This window comes from Cylas formicarius, unplaced genomic scaffold, assembly GCF_029955315.1.
Source record: "Cylas formicarius isolate icCylForm1 unplaced genomic scaffold, icCylForm1.1 PGA_scaffold_5__7_contigs__length_24384050, whole genome shotgun sequence".
Taxonomy (NCBI): domain Eukaryota; kingdom Metazoa; phylum Arthropoda; class Insecta; order Coleoptera; family Brentidae; genus Cylas; species Cylas formicarius.
Genome location: NW_026844341.1, coordinates 18,982,862 through 18,999,922, shown reverse-complemented (window position 1 = coordinate 18,999,922; position 17,061 = coordinate 18,982,862). Strand labels below are relative to the sequence as shown.

Genomic DNA, 17,061 nt, shown 5'->3' with positions numbered 1-17,061 from the left:
GCGCAGTTTTTTTTTTTATGACATCACAGTTTAGAGCGTTCGCCTGACAAGGATTAGTTTTGAACATAACCTGTTATAAATATGGCTTTGTTTTGAATATATTTTTGGGTAAGCGAGATTTTTTGTAAAAATATGGCATTATTTCCTGCGTACGCTGAAGAAGCGAAATTGATAGATGAGAATGATTCGTCCAAAGAGAAACAGGAATGGTTGGAAAACTCCAGCTACACGGTTCATAAAAATGCGGAAGTTCTAGAAATTGTCGATTCCGATAAAGAATCGGTAAAACCTGCAAGGAAACGTAAAAAGAAAGAAAAGAAACAAGTAAAGGACAAATCGGCAGTCGAAGAAAGCAAAGACCAAGAATATGAGGGTTTTGAAATTGATGTCAAGAGAATAAATGAGTACTTATCCGTTAATACAATTTCGAGGCCTGCTGTGTCGCGATATCGTGTATCGTATTACCTCAGCACGCGAATAAAGTCGAAAAAACGAAGATTTAAGCGTTATTATAAGCTGATCTTTGATGAAGAAAAGGGAGACAAAGAAGAAACTCCCATAACTAAAAGTAATGTAGACACTGCAGGGTTCGCGGAAAAGGATGCTAACTTTAGGGGGTTTAAGGAGGAGGGAGAGTTATCCAAACAGACAGAGACTTTCAATAAACAGTTAGCAGAACGCTCTGAAGATGTGAAACTGTGGCTTAAATATGTGGACTTTCAAGATGTCGTGTACCAGTTTGAGAAAAGCTACAGAAAAGGAAGTATAGTGAAAGCGCAACGGGTGTTGGCCGAAAGAAAAATTGCCATTTTAGAAAAAGCTTTGACTCACAATCCAAACTGCGAGGTGTTACTTCGGGAGAGGTTGAAAGTCGCGGTCAGTGCATTCCCCGCTGACGAATTGCAACTGCAGTTAAAAAAATTGGTAGAAAAAGACCTAGGTGAGTGGTTGGTACTTTTAGTTTTTTTTTTGCGCATAGCAGTGGCAATAACTGAGGGTTGAGATTTCTTTTTTGTCAAACCAAGCCATGGGCGATATGCGCGAAACATATCGTCCTCGGTATGGGCCGAAATATTCATTATATTATATGAAGCTGTTGTACCGCTTCTTCATTTAGGAAATTTAGAAAATCAAAAAATTCTTCAAATGGAAAATCCATGTAAGATATATAAGTAACATTCAAGTAAAATCAATAACAATCTTAATGTGCGCGGTGATTGTGAAGTTTTCAATCGTCAGTACCAAAACTTTTGCAGGCAATATCATACTATGGCAAGGTTACATAGAGTCGACGCAGTGCTCAATGTCCCATTGTAACACTCCGTCCGTGGTCGCTCTGTACTCAAAATGTCTGTCGACTATACACCAACTGAGAAGAAACGCCACAGTCGACAAAGAAGTTTTGGAGGAGAGCATCTTGAGGATGCTTTACCAGTGCGGACTGTTTCTCAAACAGGCCGGTCTGCTCGAGCAGCTTTGGACGTTACTGAAGATGTATCTGGAATTGAATTTGTCGCCCACCGATAAAAACAAATTTAACATTGAGATTAAGTTCGAGGAGAAGCAGCTGCTGGAACTTGAAGAGATTGTGTTGAATTCTCAACTGCCGCATCATGAACTGTGGCTAAGAACTGAGAAACTGAGGGAGTCGTGTCATTGGCTGCCCGTTTCAGGCGACGAGCAGTGCGAAGATCCTCAACGGTTAGTGTTTACCGAGGACGTCGTCGAGCTCATACAGCCCATCACGATGCCAGAGAATGTGTTTAAGTTTGTGGCCACGATTTTGGCGTTACTTAAGGTTGATCGCGGTTTCCCACTGACAATCAGTTGCATAGTGATATTTTAGGTTCCGCTGTTGCCGTGTCGCCACTGCAGTATGCAAGATTTGGGGCTGGACTACGTCCCGTGGAGTCTGGACTCGGTCGAGAGCCTTTTGCCGGTGTTCGTGCCGTTGTATCCCGTGGACACGGTCAGCCCTAATTTATTAAAGGACACTGCCAGGTGGGTGAGTCCTCTTTTTTTTAAAGAATCACTAGATGGTCATTTTTTGTTTGTAGATTAGCAGTGGGACCTCAATATCTGAAAACTATCCCGGGGCAGGATCAGTACTTGAATTTTGTGTTGACGGTGATGGAGAACTGCGCGGATTGCTTAAACGGGCGGGACCAAATCGCGGTTAGGGTGTGGTGGTTTCGATTTCAGCGGCTCCTCGTCATCCTGGACAAATTGGGCCGCTTCAAGATGCCCCCCTACTTAAAGAAAAAAATTAAGGCGGGCATCAAGAACCTGCTGAAAACAGAGGAGCATAGGAACAACGAAGTGTTCTACTTGGAATACGCGCTAATCGAGGGCGAATGGGACAATCCCGAGGGATGCAAGAAGATCCTGGAAACCGCGTTGGGCATGAACGCGTGCACCAAGTGGGTCTCCAAGTATTGGAGCGAATCCCAAGCGTGCCGGTGTTACCTATACAAAACATTGGTAGAGGTGACGCTTAAAAGTAGGCGTGACGATGGCGTCGCCAGGAATGAGGGTCTGAGGCGTCTAGTTACTATGGTTTTGCAGCGTAACGTCGTAGCGGTGAATAAGGGGTTACTGATGGAAGCCGAAACGAAATTTAAATCGCTCTCTGTGGAGTTAATGGACAATTTCAGCGGAAGGAGGTCGCTGGTAGAACACTTCCTTCCCGATTTTTTTACCGACTGGGTTATTTGCAACGGGTGGTTTTTGTTTCTCTCAAAAGGCCCGCTAGAGTGCGGCACTTTCCTGGAGAAAACCCTAGAGTATTTAGAGAAGTATTCGGACGAATCCCGCTGGCACCGCGAGGTTTTATACGAATTTTACACCGCCATTTTATTCAAACACTGTCTAAACAACCCGGGCAGTGGAATGTTTAAAATTCTCGACGACGTGCTGCTCAGAGCGATCGAAACATTCCCGAACAATTTGTACCTGCTAGCGATATTGGCCAAAGAGCAAAGTATGGTGAAGAGTACTGGCCCAGATTGGTGGAAGATACAGAATGTATTGCTTCAGTCGGGCAGGGCTTTTGCGACCATCTCGGCCGTACTTATACTTGAACTGATCAAACTGGAGCTGGAAAAAGATATGACCGATACCATAACGGGATCCGGGTTTGAGCTGACCGTCAGTTATAAGAATCGCATGGCAAATTTGTTTAAAAAGATTACGAGGGGCGACATGTGCACCAGGAGATGCGGATTGGCCTGGAGGCTGTACTTGCAGTTCGTGCACAGCCTGTTTAGCCCCACTACATGCCGCAACGTATACTATTCAGCCGTAGAGGAATGTCCATGGCTGAAAGCTCTCTACATAGACGCTGCTATATATATACCGGCCGAATTAGCCCAAATACAGGACCTGATTATCGAGAAGCAGCTGAGGCTGCATGTCGCTCCCGAGGAACTGGACATACTTAGGTCTTAGGTGTGCATTTTAAAGTCTGTTGGAACAAAAATATATTTATGTAAAAAGTTAAGTTAAATACAAGTCGTTACAAATAGGTGCCGCAGGCGTTGGGGCAAGGCACTAGATAGTGCCCCGTTTTTTCTTGCATTTGTCCTGAAACCAAAAATCGAATTACCTCGCCGCCATTGGCCTCATCTCGAGGAGAACAGAAACGCCATATGGCTCCCACCCCTAACCCTTGACCACACAGAACTATAATAAAGAGTTACATTGACAGAGCTGTGTTTCAAGATTTCTAAATCTTTCATAGTAGTTCAGATTTATGATCTAGGTGGAAGCAAATAGATTGGTTTTTTGGGGTGTAAAACAAAATATTTGGGAAATCACACAACAGAAAACAAATGATGTTAGAAATTTTACAGTGAAATATTTATACTTCTTTTTTAACACATATTTGGTATCATATAGGTTGTCTGAAAAAACAAACACCAACGCTTTGCTTTTTTGAAACACATTTTGGCATAGTATAAAAGGTACACTACTATGGTAAAAGTACCAATGTTTATATGAACTTTTTTTCTTCACAAATCTCCAGTCAAGGGCTGGCGCATGTTTTTTGAAACACCATGTAGAATTTATTGAAAATGGTGATTTATTTTTACTCCCGTATAACAAACTCTTGCCAGCATCACCTCCTCTTTAATTCCTTCTTATAGCTCGCAGTACTCTCTACTCACTGTCAACATTCAATAACTGCAGATTCTTGTACTCGTCAGACCCGTCACAACAATCACATATACCATCGTTAACCTTGGCAGAAGGTACGAGCTTTGGGAATTTTCTGTGTTCGGTCGTAGTCGAGCAATAGAACACTCCATTTGGGCACGCATTGGTACCGGGTTCGTCGGTACCATCCAAGCAGTCGCAATAGTCGTCGTTCACTTTGTTAAACTCCAGTATTTCCATGCTTTTGATGCAAACGAATTTGCCGTATCGCGGAACGTAAAAGTGCTCCTCTTGGGGATGCGTGCCCCTGATCCGAGACATCCCCGAAAATGGTTTGCCCGCGCCAGCGTCGCCCGATATGAACTGATAGAATATGCTCACTTGGTACACGATAAAAATGAACGATATAATCAGCGAAGGGATAACGAAAAACCCTATCCTGCGTCTAGGGTATCGGCATAAATACTTGGCCATATTTAGTTCAACCCATTTTTTAAATTATCGCAATTTCGGCACGCCTTCGAGGTTATGGACGGAAAAATTCTTCTTTCTCGCTTCCACTTGAACTAACCCACATAGGGGAGTTGTAAGGAACCATTGCACATGGCGGACGTTTATTCCAAAAAAGTTAGAAATCGGTTGAAAATTGTGTAATTTGAAAAAATGTTGTTCAGTACATCTTTCAATGGAATTGTTAGGGGCGTAGTAACTATAGTTTGGTGAATTAGTGCTTGTTTTGTGATATCTATGAATTTGTATGGTTTATTGATTGGTATCCGAATTTCTTGTATTCACTCTGGTAACCAGGCCAGATGAGATCGAGTATTCCGTATGAGAAACTGGACTAATTATTTAAAAGTATATTCCACTGTTTTAATATGAGGAAGGATGATGGAATAGTCCAGACTCTTTTTGCGAAGACATCCTTTGTAAGCTGGCCAAATAACCCGTAGAAGTAAAACCAAAACAAGCCGCCCGCTTTTGTCAGTTTCCTTCTACAGTACCTTACTGCACAGATATATAGAATAAAACATGAATTAAGTTGTAATCATTTTAGTTTCTTTCTCGAATCTTTTCCCTTATAGTCGTCCACCCTTTTGTCCCCATACACTAGGACATTCTTGAATTAACACACAATAACACAATATTGCCCGTGTATATTCAACGCTAAAGGAGTAAGGTGATTTTTAATATTTTGGACACTAAGTTTTTTTGTTTTGTTTTCACCTCATAAAAGTAATAATCTGTATGCTCTGTTTCTTAACGCTAGAGAGTTAGAACTCATTATTGAACCGTAAAACTTGGTTGGCTTATCTGCATTCCGTAACTATTGTATTGTCAAGTGTACTCAGAGTGGCAGGTGGCTGATTTACATGTGCCTTAGTTATTTACCGGCAGTTGTATTGTAAATAGTAGATAATTAATCTATTTTCAAATTATTATTTATTTCATCTTACAACAAACGATCTCATAATCATGTATAATTGTGATATTTATTGTTCTAATAAATTAGCTGGAGTAACGCCGCTGTCACATTCCTTTTAATCTAAAAACTCGTCCTTCTATTGTATGCATATTACTCTCTTGCATTAAGTAACATAGCAGCCGCTAAAAATAAAAAAACAGTTTTTTCAAAAAATATTGCAATGTGGTCTTTTTTAAATATATATTCTATATAATTCTTAAATAAAAACGCTTAGTTACTGTAAATATTTTATTATATAAAGTCTATCAATGTAATAACAATATTTATTTTTTTTTGTTTAAAGAAAACTTCTTAGCAAATATATGACCTACTCCTAGAAGAAACAAATTTACAAAATGGGGTGTCACATACAGAGGAAGCGATATTCTAAAGAGCAACTGTGCCACTCCGTAACTAATTATGTTACCGTCGATATTTTTTCCTGCCTTGTCCCCGAAAGGAAGGTAGTTTCGAGGACAAACCTAAAGGTAAATAAATTATGAAAATATTTTAAAATTGAACGTTTACATCGCATGTAACGCAATGGCGGAACTCAAAAACGATCAACGCGAGGTCCTCGATTGAAATCTGGATCCGATATGTATCGAGCGAGTTTTTTTAAAATCTCCGTTAGATGGCGCTCGCGCGGATAATTTCCAAGTACCGGCGGGTCCGAAACCGACCACGCCCACGGTGATTTTTTGTACTTTTGACGCTTCGAGAATTGACCCTTAAATAGTTTGTGTTTTTAGCCTAGAACTTATCAAACCGAGTTGCGAGATCCGTTTCCGACTGGCACCGCCCACTTCGCGCCTTTTTGGGCGCGAAGTGGGCGGATCCTACGTCCGCCCTTTTGAATTCCGCTTCCCCAATTCACAACTAAGTTGTACCAAAAAAAAAACAAACTTTGGTGTATAAAGTTATTTATAAAAAAGAAAGGATATTTTGTTCCCATTTTTTTTTTCGCAAAAAGTTTCAATGTAAACTAGGTGATTAGAAAAAAAAAACACGCGTATCTTCTCCCCGTTCCGACGACGCAAAAGGGCGACTCAACATAATTCACGCTAAAATGCTATGTACAAGAAGACTGTTTCTAAAAACGATGTAAAAAAATTAAAAAGAAAAAATGTAGATACAAAATTACGACTGGGGGGAAAATCAGATAAAAATCGTCCGGGAAAACGACATGGTAAAATCGTACATCTCTAAATTACGGGGTTCTCGAACTTTAACCCCTTCAGTATGAATATCTCGTCGTACGCGTCCGCCTGCTCAAGCTCCAGCACCTGGAACTTTTTCAACACTAACAAACTGTAGAACTTTTGCGCCGCCTGCAAAAAAAAAAACTGGTTAGTTTTGATCATTTTTTCAAGTATGCAGGGTGTTTCAAAATCCAATAGACACAGCATTAGCCAAACATAAGTCTGCTTTTTCAAATAAACATGTGTCTTGGCTTGCTTCGTGTTCCAGATACAGGGCGTCAAACTTTAATTACTTAAAAACCTTTTAGACGGTTTTGACAAAGCTTGGCGCGGTTATTCGTCATAAGTCGTTATTTTGTCTAATTAAAATAAATTTATTGCTTTCAGTGCCGTCAAATTGATATTCAGAGGTAAAATCCAAAAAATGCAATGGTCATTTTGCTTCATATACCTTGAATTCCTCAAAAATTTACTTAAACTAAAGATTAATTAGATGGTCGCAAATAAGCGCGCCTTTCATCGGATAATCTGTGAACATAATGGCTTTAACTTTAAATTTAAATGAGATCACCTTCTGCGACGCCACTGCAATGAATAATTTTATCTTAATTACACTAAATAAAGACGCGTATAACTAACAATTAATACGATGGATAATAGCAAGGGCTTTTGAAAATACACCATATATTTACAAGTTAATCATATAGCTACTAGACATTTAGAGGCCCTGCTTATGCTGACAGTACAGAAACTCATGAAGTAACTATGTTTTTCTGTTTTTGAGAAGCTCCAATCAACGTGCGTATGCGCGAGATTTAAAATTTCGTTTTTAACCAATAGCAGCTCTAATGACCAATGCTGACGTAGGACCCATAAGAAACCTCTCACCTGTTTCTTGTTGTTCCGATGGCACACTTCCGTCAACGTCATCTGGTTGCTCTGTTGTAGACGCGTCCTCACCGCCAAAAACAGCTGATAAGCTCTCTTGTTGAGCACTCGTTCCTCGAACTGCTCGTCCGTCTCGTCGACCTGCTGCTCCTCGTTCGGGCCGACGGAGGCGGGGAAATCGTAGTCGGGCTGCCACGGCGAATGGGCGCGCTCCGACATGCCGCCGGTGGGACTGCGCGGGTGCGCGTGTTCCTCGTACCCCATGTTCGCCATCTGCGTCTGAAAACGGGTTAGGATGGGCACGTTCTAAGAGGGGGCCACGCCTCCTACTCACCTGATCGTAGCCCATGTTCTCCATTGGCTGGAGGTGCTCTTGAAGTTGCTCGAGCGGTTCTGGCGGCAGCTGCGGCTCGATCGGCGTCGCCGTCGTCATGTCCTGCGGCCCGAGGAGGTCGTCCGGCCCGCCGGGCGTCATCGACGTCACCATGCCCATGTTCTCCTGTTCCTGCAGTATCGACCGGACCTGGTCGGGCGGCAGGTGGGGCATGTCGTCGGGCATGTGGTGTAGCGGGGTGGGCGGGGCCGGCGTCTGCGGATAAGGCGGAGGCTGGCCCGGCATGTGGGGCGTCATGAACGGCGCGAGGGGAGTGCCGGGTGCCATGTCGGGCGCCATCTGCAACGGGGTACCGGGCGGCGGGAAGTGCACGGGCGTGGGCGGCGGCTGGAGGTGAACGGGCGACTGGAAGGGCAGACCAGCGGGCGTGGACGGCATGAGGTGCGACAATGGCTCCTCGATCGGCGACGGCTGGAACGACGTCTCCGGCACGTGAAGAGGCGTCTGGTTCGGCTCCTCCGCCACTTTCCGCTTTCGTCCGCGCCTCGCGGCGGGCGGCGGCGTGATTTCCACGCTGGGCGTTGGTTCTTCGTGGTCCCGCCCCTGGTCGATCGCGAGCGAGTCTGCGTCGCCGAGCATCGCGAAATCCTCTGTTCTTATCGCCCTCAACGTCAGATGGCGCTGATAACTCTGCGCAAATACAACACTCTATTTACAAGCGCGAGTTATTTTGCTATTGTGCATATTTTCCATAATGAGGAGGACATATTGTTTACAATATATATTGATAAATATTGATCTGGCAAAACTATTTGTTGTTGTTGAGTCGAACTCGCTGACGTTTCGCCAATCATGTGTTGGCTTCTTCCTGAGAACTTAACTGGAACTGTTTCAGCAAGTTCGATTCAACAACAACCGACGCAGGGGAAATCCAGAAGTTTTGTAAATAGTATTACAGTAGCCTGTGGAAGTTTCTTTGAAAAATTAAATTTTGGATTAGTTAATGAAACTACAATTATATATTGAAAAAATAAAGTTTTGGGAGTAAGTTCTCTTTCCAGTAATCTCCTAACAGTGGTGTACAGTGTTTACTATAGCTTTGATGATAGCTTGATATGGCATTTGTAACACAAATATATGAAATTTTGCAATTTACAATGTAAAGTCAAGAAAGATAATTAATCGAAGATCATATAAATATGCAGCAACATATTGTTTTCATAAACTACAACATAAATGTAAAGAATTAAAAAGTAACAACTACCCGAGTGCTCAAAACCATAGTGAGATCTAAAAGTCGATATACTGGATGTCCATCTGGAATTTCGTCCATCTGTTATAGGCACTTTAGGTAGTAAAAATTTAAATTAAACTAATGTTATACTTTTTACAAAACTTCTGGATTCCTCCTGACTATTACAGTAGCCTGTGGAAGTTTGTTTGAAAAATTAACTCAACTTTCTTATTTTAAATAGAACAAGCACCCTATTTATTATTGCTTTTTACTATTTTTAGGGAAATTCATAACATATTCTGTGTTTGATAAATATCCTACACCTAAAGCTCATTAAAAATGACGTTTTCAGACCAAACAATATGCGTAAATTTTTTCCCATCTTTAAAATTTCACTATAATAAATTACCCTGTGGAAAATGTTTACTGAACAAATTTAGTTGGCAATTTCGATTATTAATAATAGAGGATCTTGTAACAACTAAAATGAAATTGAATAAACTCATTTTTATAATCCTATAGTAAAATTTCGAATATTTATATTTTTAGAAATATTTCTGTTTAATCCTTTTTACCAGGTCTGCTCTTAAAGTTGAATTACTTGTATGTTGTTGTCGACTGTCGTATAAAAATATTATTAATAACCTTGCCAGCGCGCTTAAATAATTAAATTAAATACGCACGAAGATTGTTTTAATTTGATTATAATTTATCGAGAACGTCAGAAAATTTTGGTTACTTGAAATTATTGAAAAAAACCAAGTTATCCATTAACAGAATCAAATAATTGCACAACTGACAATACAAAACAGTCCCAATTTTTAATTCTAAATTTGATAGAATTATAAAGTGCCCTTAAAAAAGATTTTTGCATGTTAGTTCAATTTTATTTCTATTTATATTTTTTCAACATCCTGTATAACAATATTCAAAATTACCAACTAAATTTGTTCAACAGAACATTTTCTACAGGGTAAGTTAATAGAGGACGAGAAAAATTTAAGTTACTCTTATATTGTACAGGAATATGTCTAGAATATTTGGGCCAATCCAAAAATGCAAGAACATGGAGAGTGCAAATTTTTGCTACCTATAGTTTTCCCATAAAAGATCAACAAAGTTCTCGGTGGGATAACTTGTATAAGCATGAGCGTGGGCAAAATAAATGAACATATAAACTGGAGGTACGAAGCTTGCAACTCTTATTAGGTTAAGTTAGTTGCATTCTGTCTTGTTACTAAATTATTTTGCAGAGCGGAACTTGATTTTTACTGTTGCTTCCAACAAGATGCCAAACGGTTTTCAGGAAATTGTTAAGTATATCTGGGCACTATTCCCTCAAAGATTTTATGGATTTTTATGATATAGCTTGTAACCTGGTGCCTTCTGATTTGTAAATTGTTTTGCCTCATTGTTGTTACCATTTCACACTGTCTCCAGATTTAGTTTAAATCATTAGATTGTACATTGTAAACTTGCCAATTGATTTATTTCCCCTTCCATACTAGACCAGAAGTTTGTCAGTTGGTTACTAGGCTCCTAGTTGTTGCTCAATTATACTCAAAAGATTATACAAATGAAAACTAACCCTTATGGGAGTTTGATGATAAAGAAATAAATTATTAAGTGAAAATCGAACCTTAAACAAGACCCTGGCGGGTATGACGCGGGCGGGAAGCGCGAACAGCTTCTCCACCCCGCCGGTTTCCTTCCAGTGCATCAGACGCTTGGTGGGCGGTGCGAGATCGAGCGTTGTGATGATGTCGCTCGTGTCCGACAGCTGGTTCTTCATCTCCTCGCCCGATATGTTCTTCACCTCGTCGATGATGAGTTTCCGTTTCCTCTTGCTCTTGGTCACACCTAGATAATACATATCTATTAAGACATTAGAGCAGTCCTCGGGGTTCAGTCGAAAATTGTATTTGGTTAAGATGGTGGGCAGGGTTCCCGACGAATCCGCATACCCTTTGGGTTTTCAGAGTTGGCGGGAACCCTAAACGCTCGGCGGCGCGCGTAGGGTTCTTCGCGGGACATTTCACCTTTAAGCACCGACGTGTCCACGGGCGCCAGCGCGAAGCTCTCCTCGTCGTTGTGCACCAAGATGGTTTGGTCCAAGGCGGGAGCGTGGTGAACCTCCTCGGCGACGGCCTCAGCCGCCGTCGGTGCTGGCGTCTGCTGCATCGACCTCAACGATCGGGCAGAGGGCGCCGGCGACGGAGCAGGCGGCACGACGCTTGGGGCCCGGTCCACGGAGATCGGGGGTCGCGAATCGTCAGAACTGTAGACACAAAAAAGGAAATCGCGTTTTTTTTTAAAGTGATGGGAGGTGGAGGTGGTACCTCATGCCGCCGACCGAAGGCGGTCCGCCGAAATTATCCATGTCGCCGTCGTCGTCGCTGTCCGCGTGACCGGCGAGATCTTGGGGTGCCGGTATGGTCGCGTCTACGGGTGGCACGTCTACCATAGGCGCCTCGTCGAACAGACCCCCTTCGAACAATCCAGAAGCTGAAAAACGAGTGTCAATTTCATGACGCTTTGCTGGTGTGGGGAAACAAGCAACCTACATATCAGAGTATCGTCTCGGACAGACGGGTCGATTTCCATCGGTTGTTCGTGGGGTTGCGTGCCTGAAGTAGAAGGTATGGGTTCGTTTTCCTTATCGAGCGCGTCCGTGTCCAAGACCGGCTCGCTGAACAACAGGTTGCTCTAAAACAACCACGACAAAGGTAAAGCAACATGAAATCAAATAAGATTGAAAAATCGTCGCTGGGCAAGGCAAGTTCGAAGCGCCTAGCGCGAAAATGTTTTTTCGCAAAATCGATGTAATTTTATTGTGAATACACTCTGTATAAAGCGTTTTTTACTTATCGCCGAAGTGCAGAGTCACATGATAAATATAAAAATTTGTACAAATAATAGCGCGTACCCTGTATGATGACGAAACCTGAAACTCTCTCTCTCCACACAATATTCGATACTGTTTAAACCAAATTATCCCATGTTTTATAGTTTTCCAATCACGGCCAATAATAATGTTTTTTAACCATAATCGACACACCCTGTACATATTTGAAAAAAATCCGGAAATGGAAGTTATAGCCCTGGATCTTCCACGTTTCCTAGTCCAAGAATTTTTCTAAAATAGTCAATGGTTTTCGAGAAAATAAGATTTTTCTGCAATCATGCAGTGCGTCGTAATAATCAATGACGTCATCGCGCCTTGACAGCCCAGGAATAGTGATTTTCATATGAATTTTTTCAAAATCTAGTATGAAAAAGAACAATTTTTAAAGTCTTTTAGATTTTATTAAATTGAATTAAATTAAAAAATATACTTTGCGGTACTTAATTTTGCTCAACTTTAATAATTTAAATGTGGGTCTGAACTTCTACTTCTCTGCCAAATCTGAAGTCGGTAGCTGCAAATTTAGTGCACTTATTACGTTTTTTAATTTGCAGGGAATATCGCGAACACCCTGTACAATAGATGAAAACCTTAAATACAAAAATTTTAGCTGTCTATATGGGCTATATCGTTATGTAAAAGAAACTGATATCTAAAACACAGATCCCAACCCCCCAATTTCAATAGGTTCAATTTGAAGTCTGTAGCTCAAACCGTTCGGAAGTTATCGTCGAAAAACCCTGGAAAAGAGAACGGATAGACAAAAAATAAAAACTTTTTTTTGCGATGCTGATTTTATCGGTACCAACGGCTCCTTTTTGAATGTTTCAACGTTTTTTTCGAACCTCAAAAGAGCGCAAAATAGAATAAAATAGAATTTATCGATAACTATCGACAATTTATCCATATTCCAAACTGAGATCTGAAAACCCCATGAAAAAATTTTTCCTTCCTCAAATGCCTTTATAAAAAATTTCCAACTCCAATTTCAGACTGAAAAACGACTCAATATTTGATAATAATTCTTAAAATTTTATATCAGCCAGATTTATACACGTGGAGTTTCAAAATTGAGACTTTCGTTCTTAATCTACCTTACCAAAATTTTAAAAAGAAATTAATTTTAGAAAAAACTTAAGTTGGAAGGACTGACTAAAGAGTGCTCCGACCGGTTTTATTCTGTGCTTATGAAGTTCCAATTATGTTATGTTATGCCTCTCCCTGGCCGGGCTCCATTACGAAATATGATGCGTTAAAAGAGATGAATGTTGTTTTATTAAGCATTATGTCTGTCAATAACTTTAATAAGTGAGAAAAGTTTAAGTAAGTAAAATTAAACTTAACAATAATTAAACGCCATGTTATTTATATTCAAAATTCAAATCAGATTTTATGCAATTTTTCATTTACAGCTAATAATTTATGTCCAAAGAAGTAAGTAAAAAGATTGAGCCGTAGAAACAGCGATTTTTTACATGGAATTTTTCAAATAACTCGAGCATTCTGTGTAATAGACAAGAATCGTATATACAATAATTGTAGCACTCGATGCGCCCTACAGCATTGAAACCAAATCACCTCATTTTTTACAAATTTTTATTTAGACCTAATAATTTGCTCTCAAAAAGTACAATTTTCAAAATTTTATAGAATATTGTTCATAATTGAAAAACCCCAAACATAATTTTTTAAAATATTACGTAGACCCAGCCCCTCGAATTTCAATAGATGCTGCCAGGGAACTAAACTACATAATTACGCCAAATTTCAAGTCTAAATTTGTTTCATACCAATGTCCAAAAATAACTGAAAATTGAAAAAAAAAAAAAAGCTGGAGGCCCCAGGTTCAAATAACAGACGCCACTTTTTATTAGCTTATGGAGCTCTGGACTGTTTGAAAGCATACTCGAAAATATGAATTTTGAAAAAGTAACTAGAAGCCATTACCTGCTCCATAGACGGTTCCAAATCGCCCGCGTGTCTAACGAATTCCGGCGCTTCAGTATCGAAACCCATATCTCCAAACCCGTCATCGTGATTTACCAAGGAAATGTTGCCATAATCTTCGCGCATAGTTATCTCCTCCGCACGGGACTGGTTCAAGCTGAACTGTGCCTCAATGTCAACATCACTGAAATATTCTCCTTAAATCACAATTACCACTCAACCTACTACAGCATACTTTAGCTCCGGCATAGTGGTGTCAAAGTCGTGAAAAACTTCAGGTAACGTAATGGCGTTGACCGCTGCCTCTCTGTGCTCTTCAGGAAGGTCGACCATGCCGGGTCTAAAGGCCATTTTAATTTTGACGAAGGCTTCATTGCAATCAGCCAAAAGGTACTTGGCTTTTCGCGAGTATATCCGTACTACACCCAAGAGCAAGTGCCCCGAAGTCCTTAGGGCCAACTTAACCTTGGGCCTTATAATGCCGTCCACCGACTTTTCGATATTGGTTTCAAACACGTGAGCTTTCGTTAACTTTTTGTCCCAATGGGCCGCCAGCCAGATTCTGGCTAGCGGACCTTTTTTCGCCAAAATGAAATGGGAATAGAACATTTCGGCTCCGTTTTAAGCCACCGATTAGTGAACCTAAAACATAAATTATAAACATGTTTACGTTCACGCCGTGACAGCTTGGAAACAACAAATCTAGTTGGCGCCGAAAACGGGTTTCACGATTTTCACCGCGAAAATTAACTCACCCTGCAAAAATAATTATGTGCCGCTAGTGCCGAACATCTGCGTATTATATTCCGATAAGAAACTGCTGCAATTTTCCATTCCAAACACCAAATTTTCGATTTAGCATCAAATACCGTTGCGATAACCAGCATGAACGCGAACCATCAAGATGGCGACCAAGGTTTGAACCGACGTTGCCGGCTTTTCCGCGAGTTGGAGCGATTTTTTGTATCTATTTCGTTTAGTACAATAATAATTGATATGAAAATTAGGGTAATTACGGATCCTTTTTAAATAAGCATGCTTAAACGAGTTGTGAAAATATCAAAAATATCAGAAACAAACTAGCGACTAACTTTGTGCGTGCATTGAAAGATGGCGTCATATGAAAAAGAGTGCTTTACAGTAAACTGAGAATTATGAAGACCAAATTGAAAACATTTTTCTATTTTTTTAGTCTTGTATGAATTTAAAACAATCCTATTCAAATTTATAAATTATAAGTTTATTTTTAAATTTAAGTTGTTAGTAAAGTTAATTTCGTTTTCGGAAGATGTCGCCGCCTGGTATTAACGGAACATATATCTCAATAAATATTATGCTCACAGTTGCTGGTCAGTATTTTCACAATTTTTGTGGTTAGGTAATATTTGGTTTTGCCGACATTTCCTAAATCTTAATTTTTCGTTGTCACGTAGGTATATTTTTGCATATTCCCGCAGCAAACGCTCTATTTGTGGTTCTAGTTACAGTTTAAAGTTGTTATAAAGGAAATCAGCGAAAATTTACGTAGCAAATATCATTCTATTTTTGATACCTCCTTTACTTATATTCAGGGCGAATTTTTCCATTGCCTTCGTTTATTTCAGATTAATTTATGCTGAGAGGTTTGTCCCAGCTGCGGAAAATGGCTTCTTCTGCTATCCCCCAGATTAAAAGTGTGGATATCGACCCGAGCGGAGTTTTCAAGTACATTTTAATCAAGGTTTCCAGCCCCAACGAGTCGGGGAAATTCGAAGACAAGCTCATCGTACGGGGTTATGCGGAATGCCCTTATCACGGTGAGTTCTTCCACAAATGAGTTTTAAGTTCGTTGTTCCCAAAAGTGTAAAATTTATCACGCCACAACTTTTAGTTACAGACCGTATTCCGATTCTCCTCGAAGCTGTAAATAAACCTCTCGAGTATTGCAGAGAAAACATTTTAACGCGACCGAGGTAGCAATGTTTTTTTTTCTCCTTTCCCCCAAAACGATATTAAATCATCCCCGACGCTCCGGTGAAATTTAGAAATTCCGACGCCCACTCGGAACCGAATTTGTTCGCTTTTCTTACCCCGCAGGCTGTCACAACTCTAACCTGTTTGTCTAAAGGAAATTACTTTTTTAAATTGCCCCGAAATAATAATAAAAAAACCGTTTATTTTACGCTTCGAATTTCTCTCGAGACGGCCGCTTATCGGAAACGTAATTATCCCTTCCCGTCTTCTATCCTTTCGGTTGGTGTGACGTAACGGGGGTGAGTTAATAGGCGGCTTACGCTATAGGCTGTCAGCTTTCATTTTCAAAGGTAAAAATTTAACGACAAAAAATATTTTTAATGCCTACGATTTTCGGTATCCCTTAGAACCGCTGTTCGATTCCCGCGAATCGATAAAATCAAGGGCATAAACAATTTTAAAAGAAATGCCCGCAAATGGTGTATTTTTAATATACATATAACAAAAATATAAAAAAAAGAATGGAGACGGTTTTTCTAGGAATGCCGTTTCAAAATTTTTTTTTCTTTTCTTAATCAGTTGTGGGAGGTTCGGTATAGCAAAGATCTCCCTTGCAATTGCAAAATGCTGGAAATTAATTTCGACTTTTTGAAATTTATTTTTATATTGTTTTATTTAAAACTTCTTTTCTATACTTATTTTTAATGTTAACTATAGTTAAGTAAGTATTTTAAAGTTAAGGAAAATTAAAATATTCTTTCTTTAATACTGTTTCCTATGTCTCTGCATGGAAAGTGGTGGGGGTGTTCTGACATTTTCTGAAGTAAATATCTATATCTTCAAAACGGTTTAACGCATTTTATAAGTGCCGTAATTGCGATTGGTTACCTTGTCGCCAGGTGGCGTTTTCTAACATAACCACAAAAAAATCTGAAAAAATAGTAAACGCAACTGTATTACTTTTTTCATGTCATTGGA

At 40.1% G+C, this 17,061-nt stretch overlaps 4 protein-coding genes across 8 annotated transcripts in view; 2 read left to right on the top strand and 2 right to left on the bottom strand.

Annotated features, from left to right (window-relative positions):
* Positions 1–4: 4 nt before the first annotated feature.
* LOC132701966 (nuclear exosome regulator NRDE2) lies at positions 5–3,447 on the top strand. Its single transcript, XM_060670327.1, has 4 exons — positions 5–940; positions 1,257–1,798; positions 1,847–2,001; positions 2,058–3,447. The coding sequence occupies exons 1-4, from the start codon at positions 133–135 to the stop codon at positions 3,445–3,447; spliced, it is 2,895 nt and encodes a 964-aa protein (XP_060526310.1). The 5' UTR covers positions 5–132.
* A 15-nt stretch (positions 3,448–3,462) lies between these two features.
* Positions 3,463–4,693, bottom strand: LOC132701969 (glucosidase 2 subunit beta). Its single transcript, XM_060670329.1, has 2 exons — positions 4,167–4,693; positions 3,463–3,582 (listed from the first exon to the last, which is right to left on the bottom strand). The coding sequence occupies exons 1-2, from the start codon at positions 4,627–4,629 to the stop codon at positions 3,515–3,517; spliced, it is 531 nt and encodes a 176-aa protein (XP_060526312.1). The 5' UTR covers positions 4,630–4,693; the 3' UTR covers positions 3,463–3,514.
* Positions 4,694–5,863: 1,170 nt separating this feature from the next.
* On the bottom strand, positions 5,864–15,057 carry LOC132701902 (double-strand-break repair protein rad21 homolog). Of its 3 annotated transcripts, none has more exons than XM_060670196.1 (10): positions 14,886–15,057; positions 14,366–14,772; positions 14,131–14,314; positions 11,843–11,984; positions 11,618–11,783; positions 11,318–11,556; positions 10,918–11,153; positions 8,045–8,734; positions 7,711–7,983; positions 5,864–6,951 (listed from the first exon to the last, which is right to left on the bottom strand). In XM_060670196.1, the coding sequence occupies exons 2-10, from the start codon at positions 14,737–14,739 to the stop codon at positions 6,826–6,828; spliced, it is 2,430 nt and encodes an 809-aa protein (XP_060526179.1). In that variant the 5' UTR covers positions 14,740–14,772; positions 14,886–15,057; the 3' UTR covers positions 5,864–6,825. The 3 variants fall into 3 exon arrangements, with proteins under 3 accessions (XP_060526179.1, XP_060526178.1, XP_060526180.1); XM_060670195.1 differs by having other exon boundaries at positions 5,865–6,951; positions 7,711–7,989; XM_060670197.1 differs by having other exon boundaries at positions 5,865–6,951; positions 7,711–7,989; positions 10,918–11,138.
* Positions 15,058–15,402: 345 nt separating this feature from the next.
* LOC132701906 (14 kDa phosphohistidine phosphatase-like) overlaps positions 15,403–17,061 on the top strand; it is a 93,101-nt gene continuing 91,442 nt past the window's right edge. For all 3 annotated transcript variants that reach the window (XR_009618828.1, XR_009618827.1, XM_060670202.1), the window contains exons 1-2: positions 15,403–15,559; positions 15,735–15,926. Coding sequence is in view for 1 of the 3 variants with exons in the window: in XM_060670202.1 (XP_060526185.1) it covers positions 15,743–15,926 (184 nt within the window). In the remaining 2 variants the exon portion in view is untranslated. The remainder of the gene's footprint in view (positions 15,560–15,734; positions 15,927–17,061) is intronic.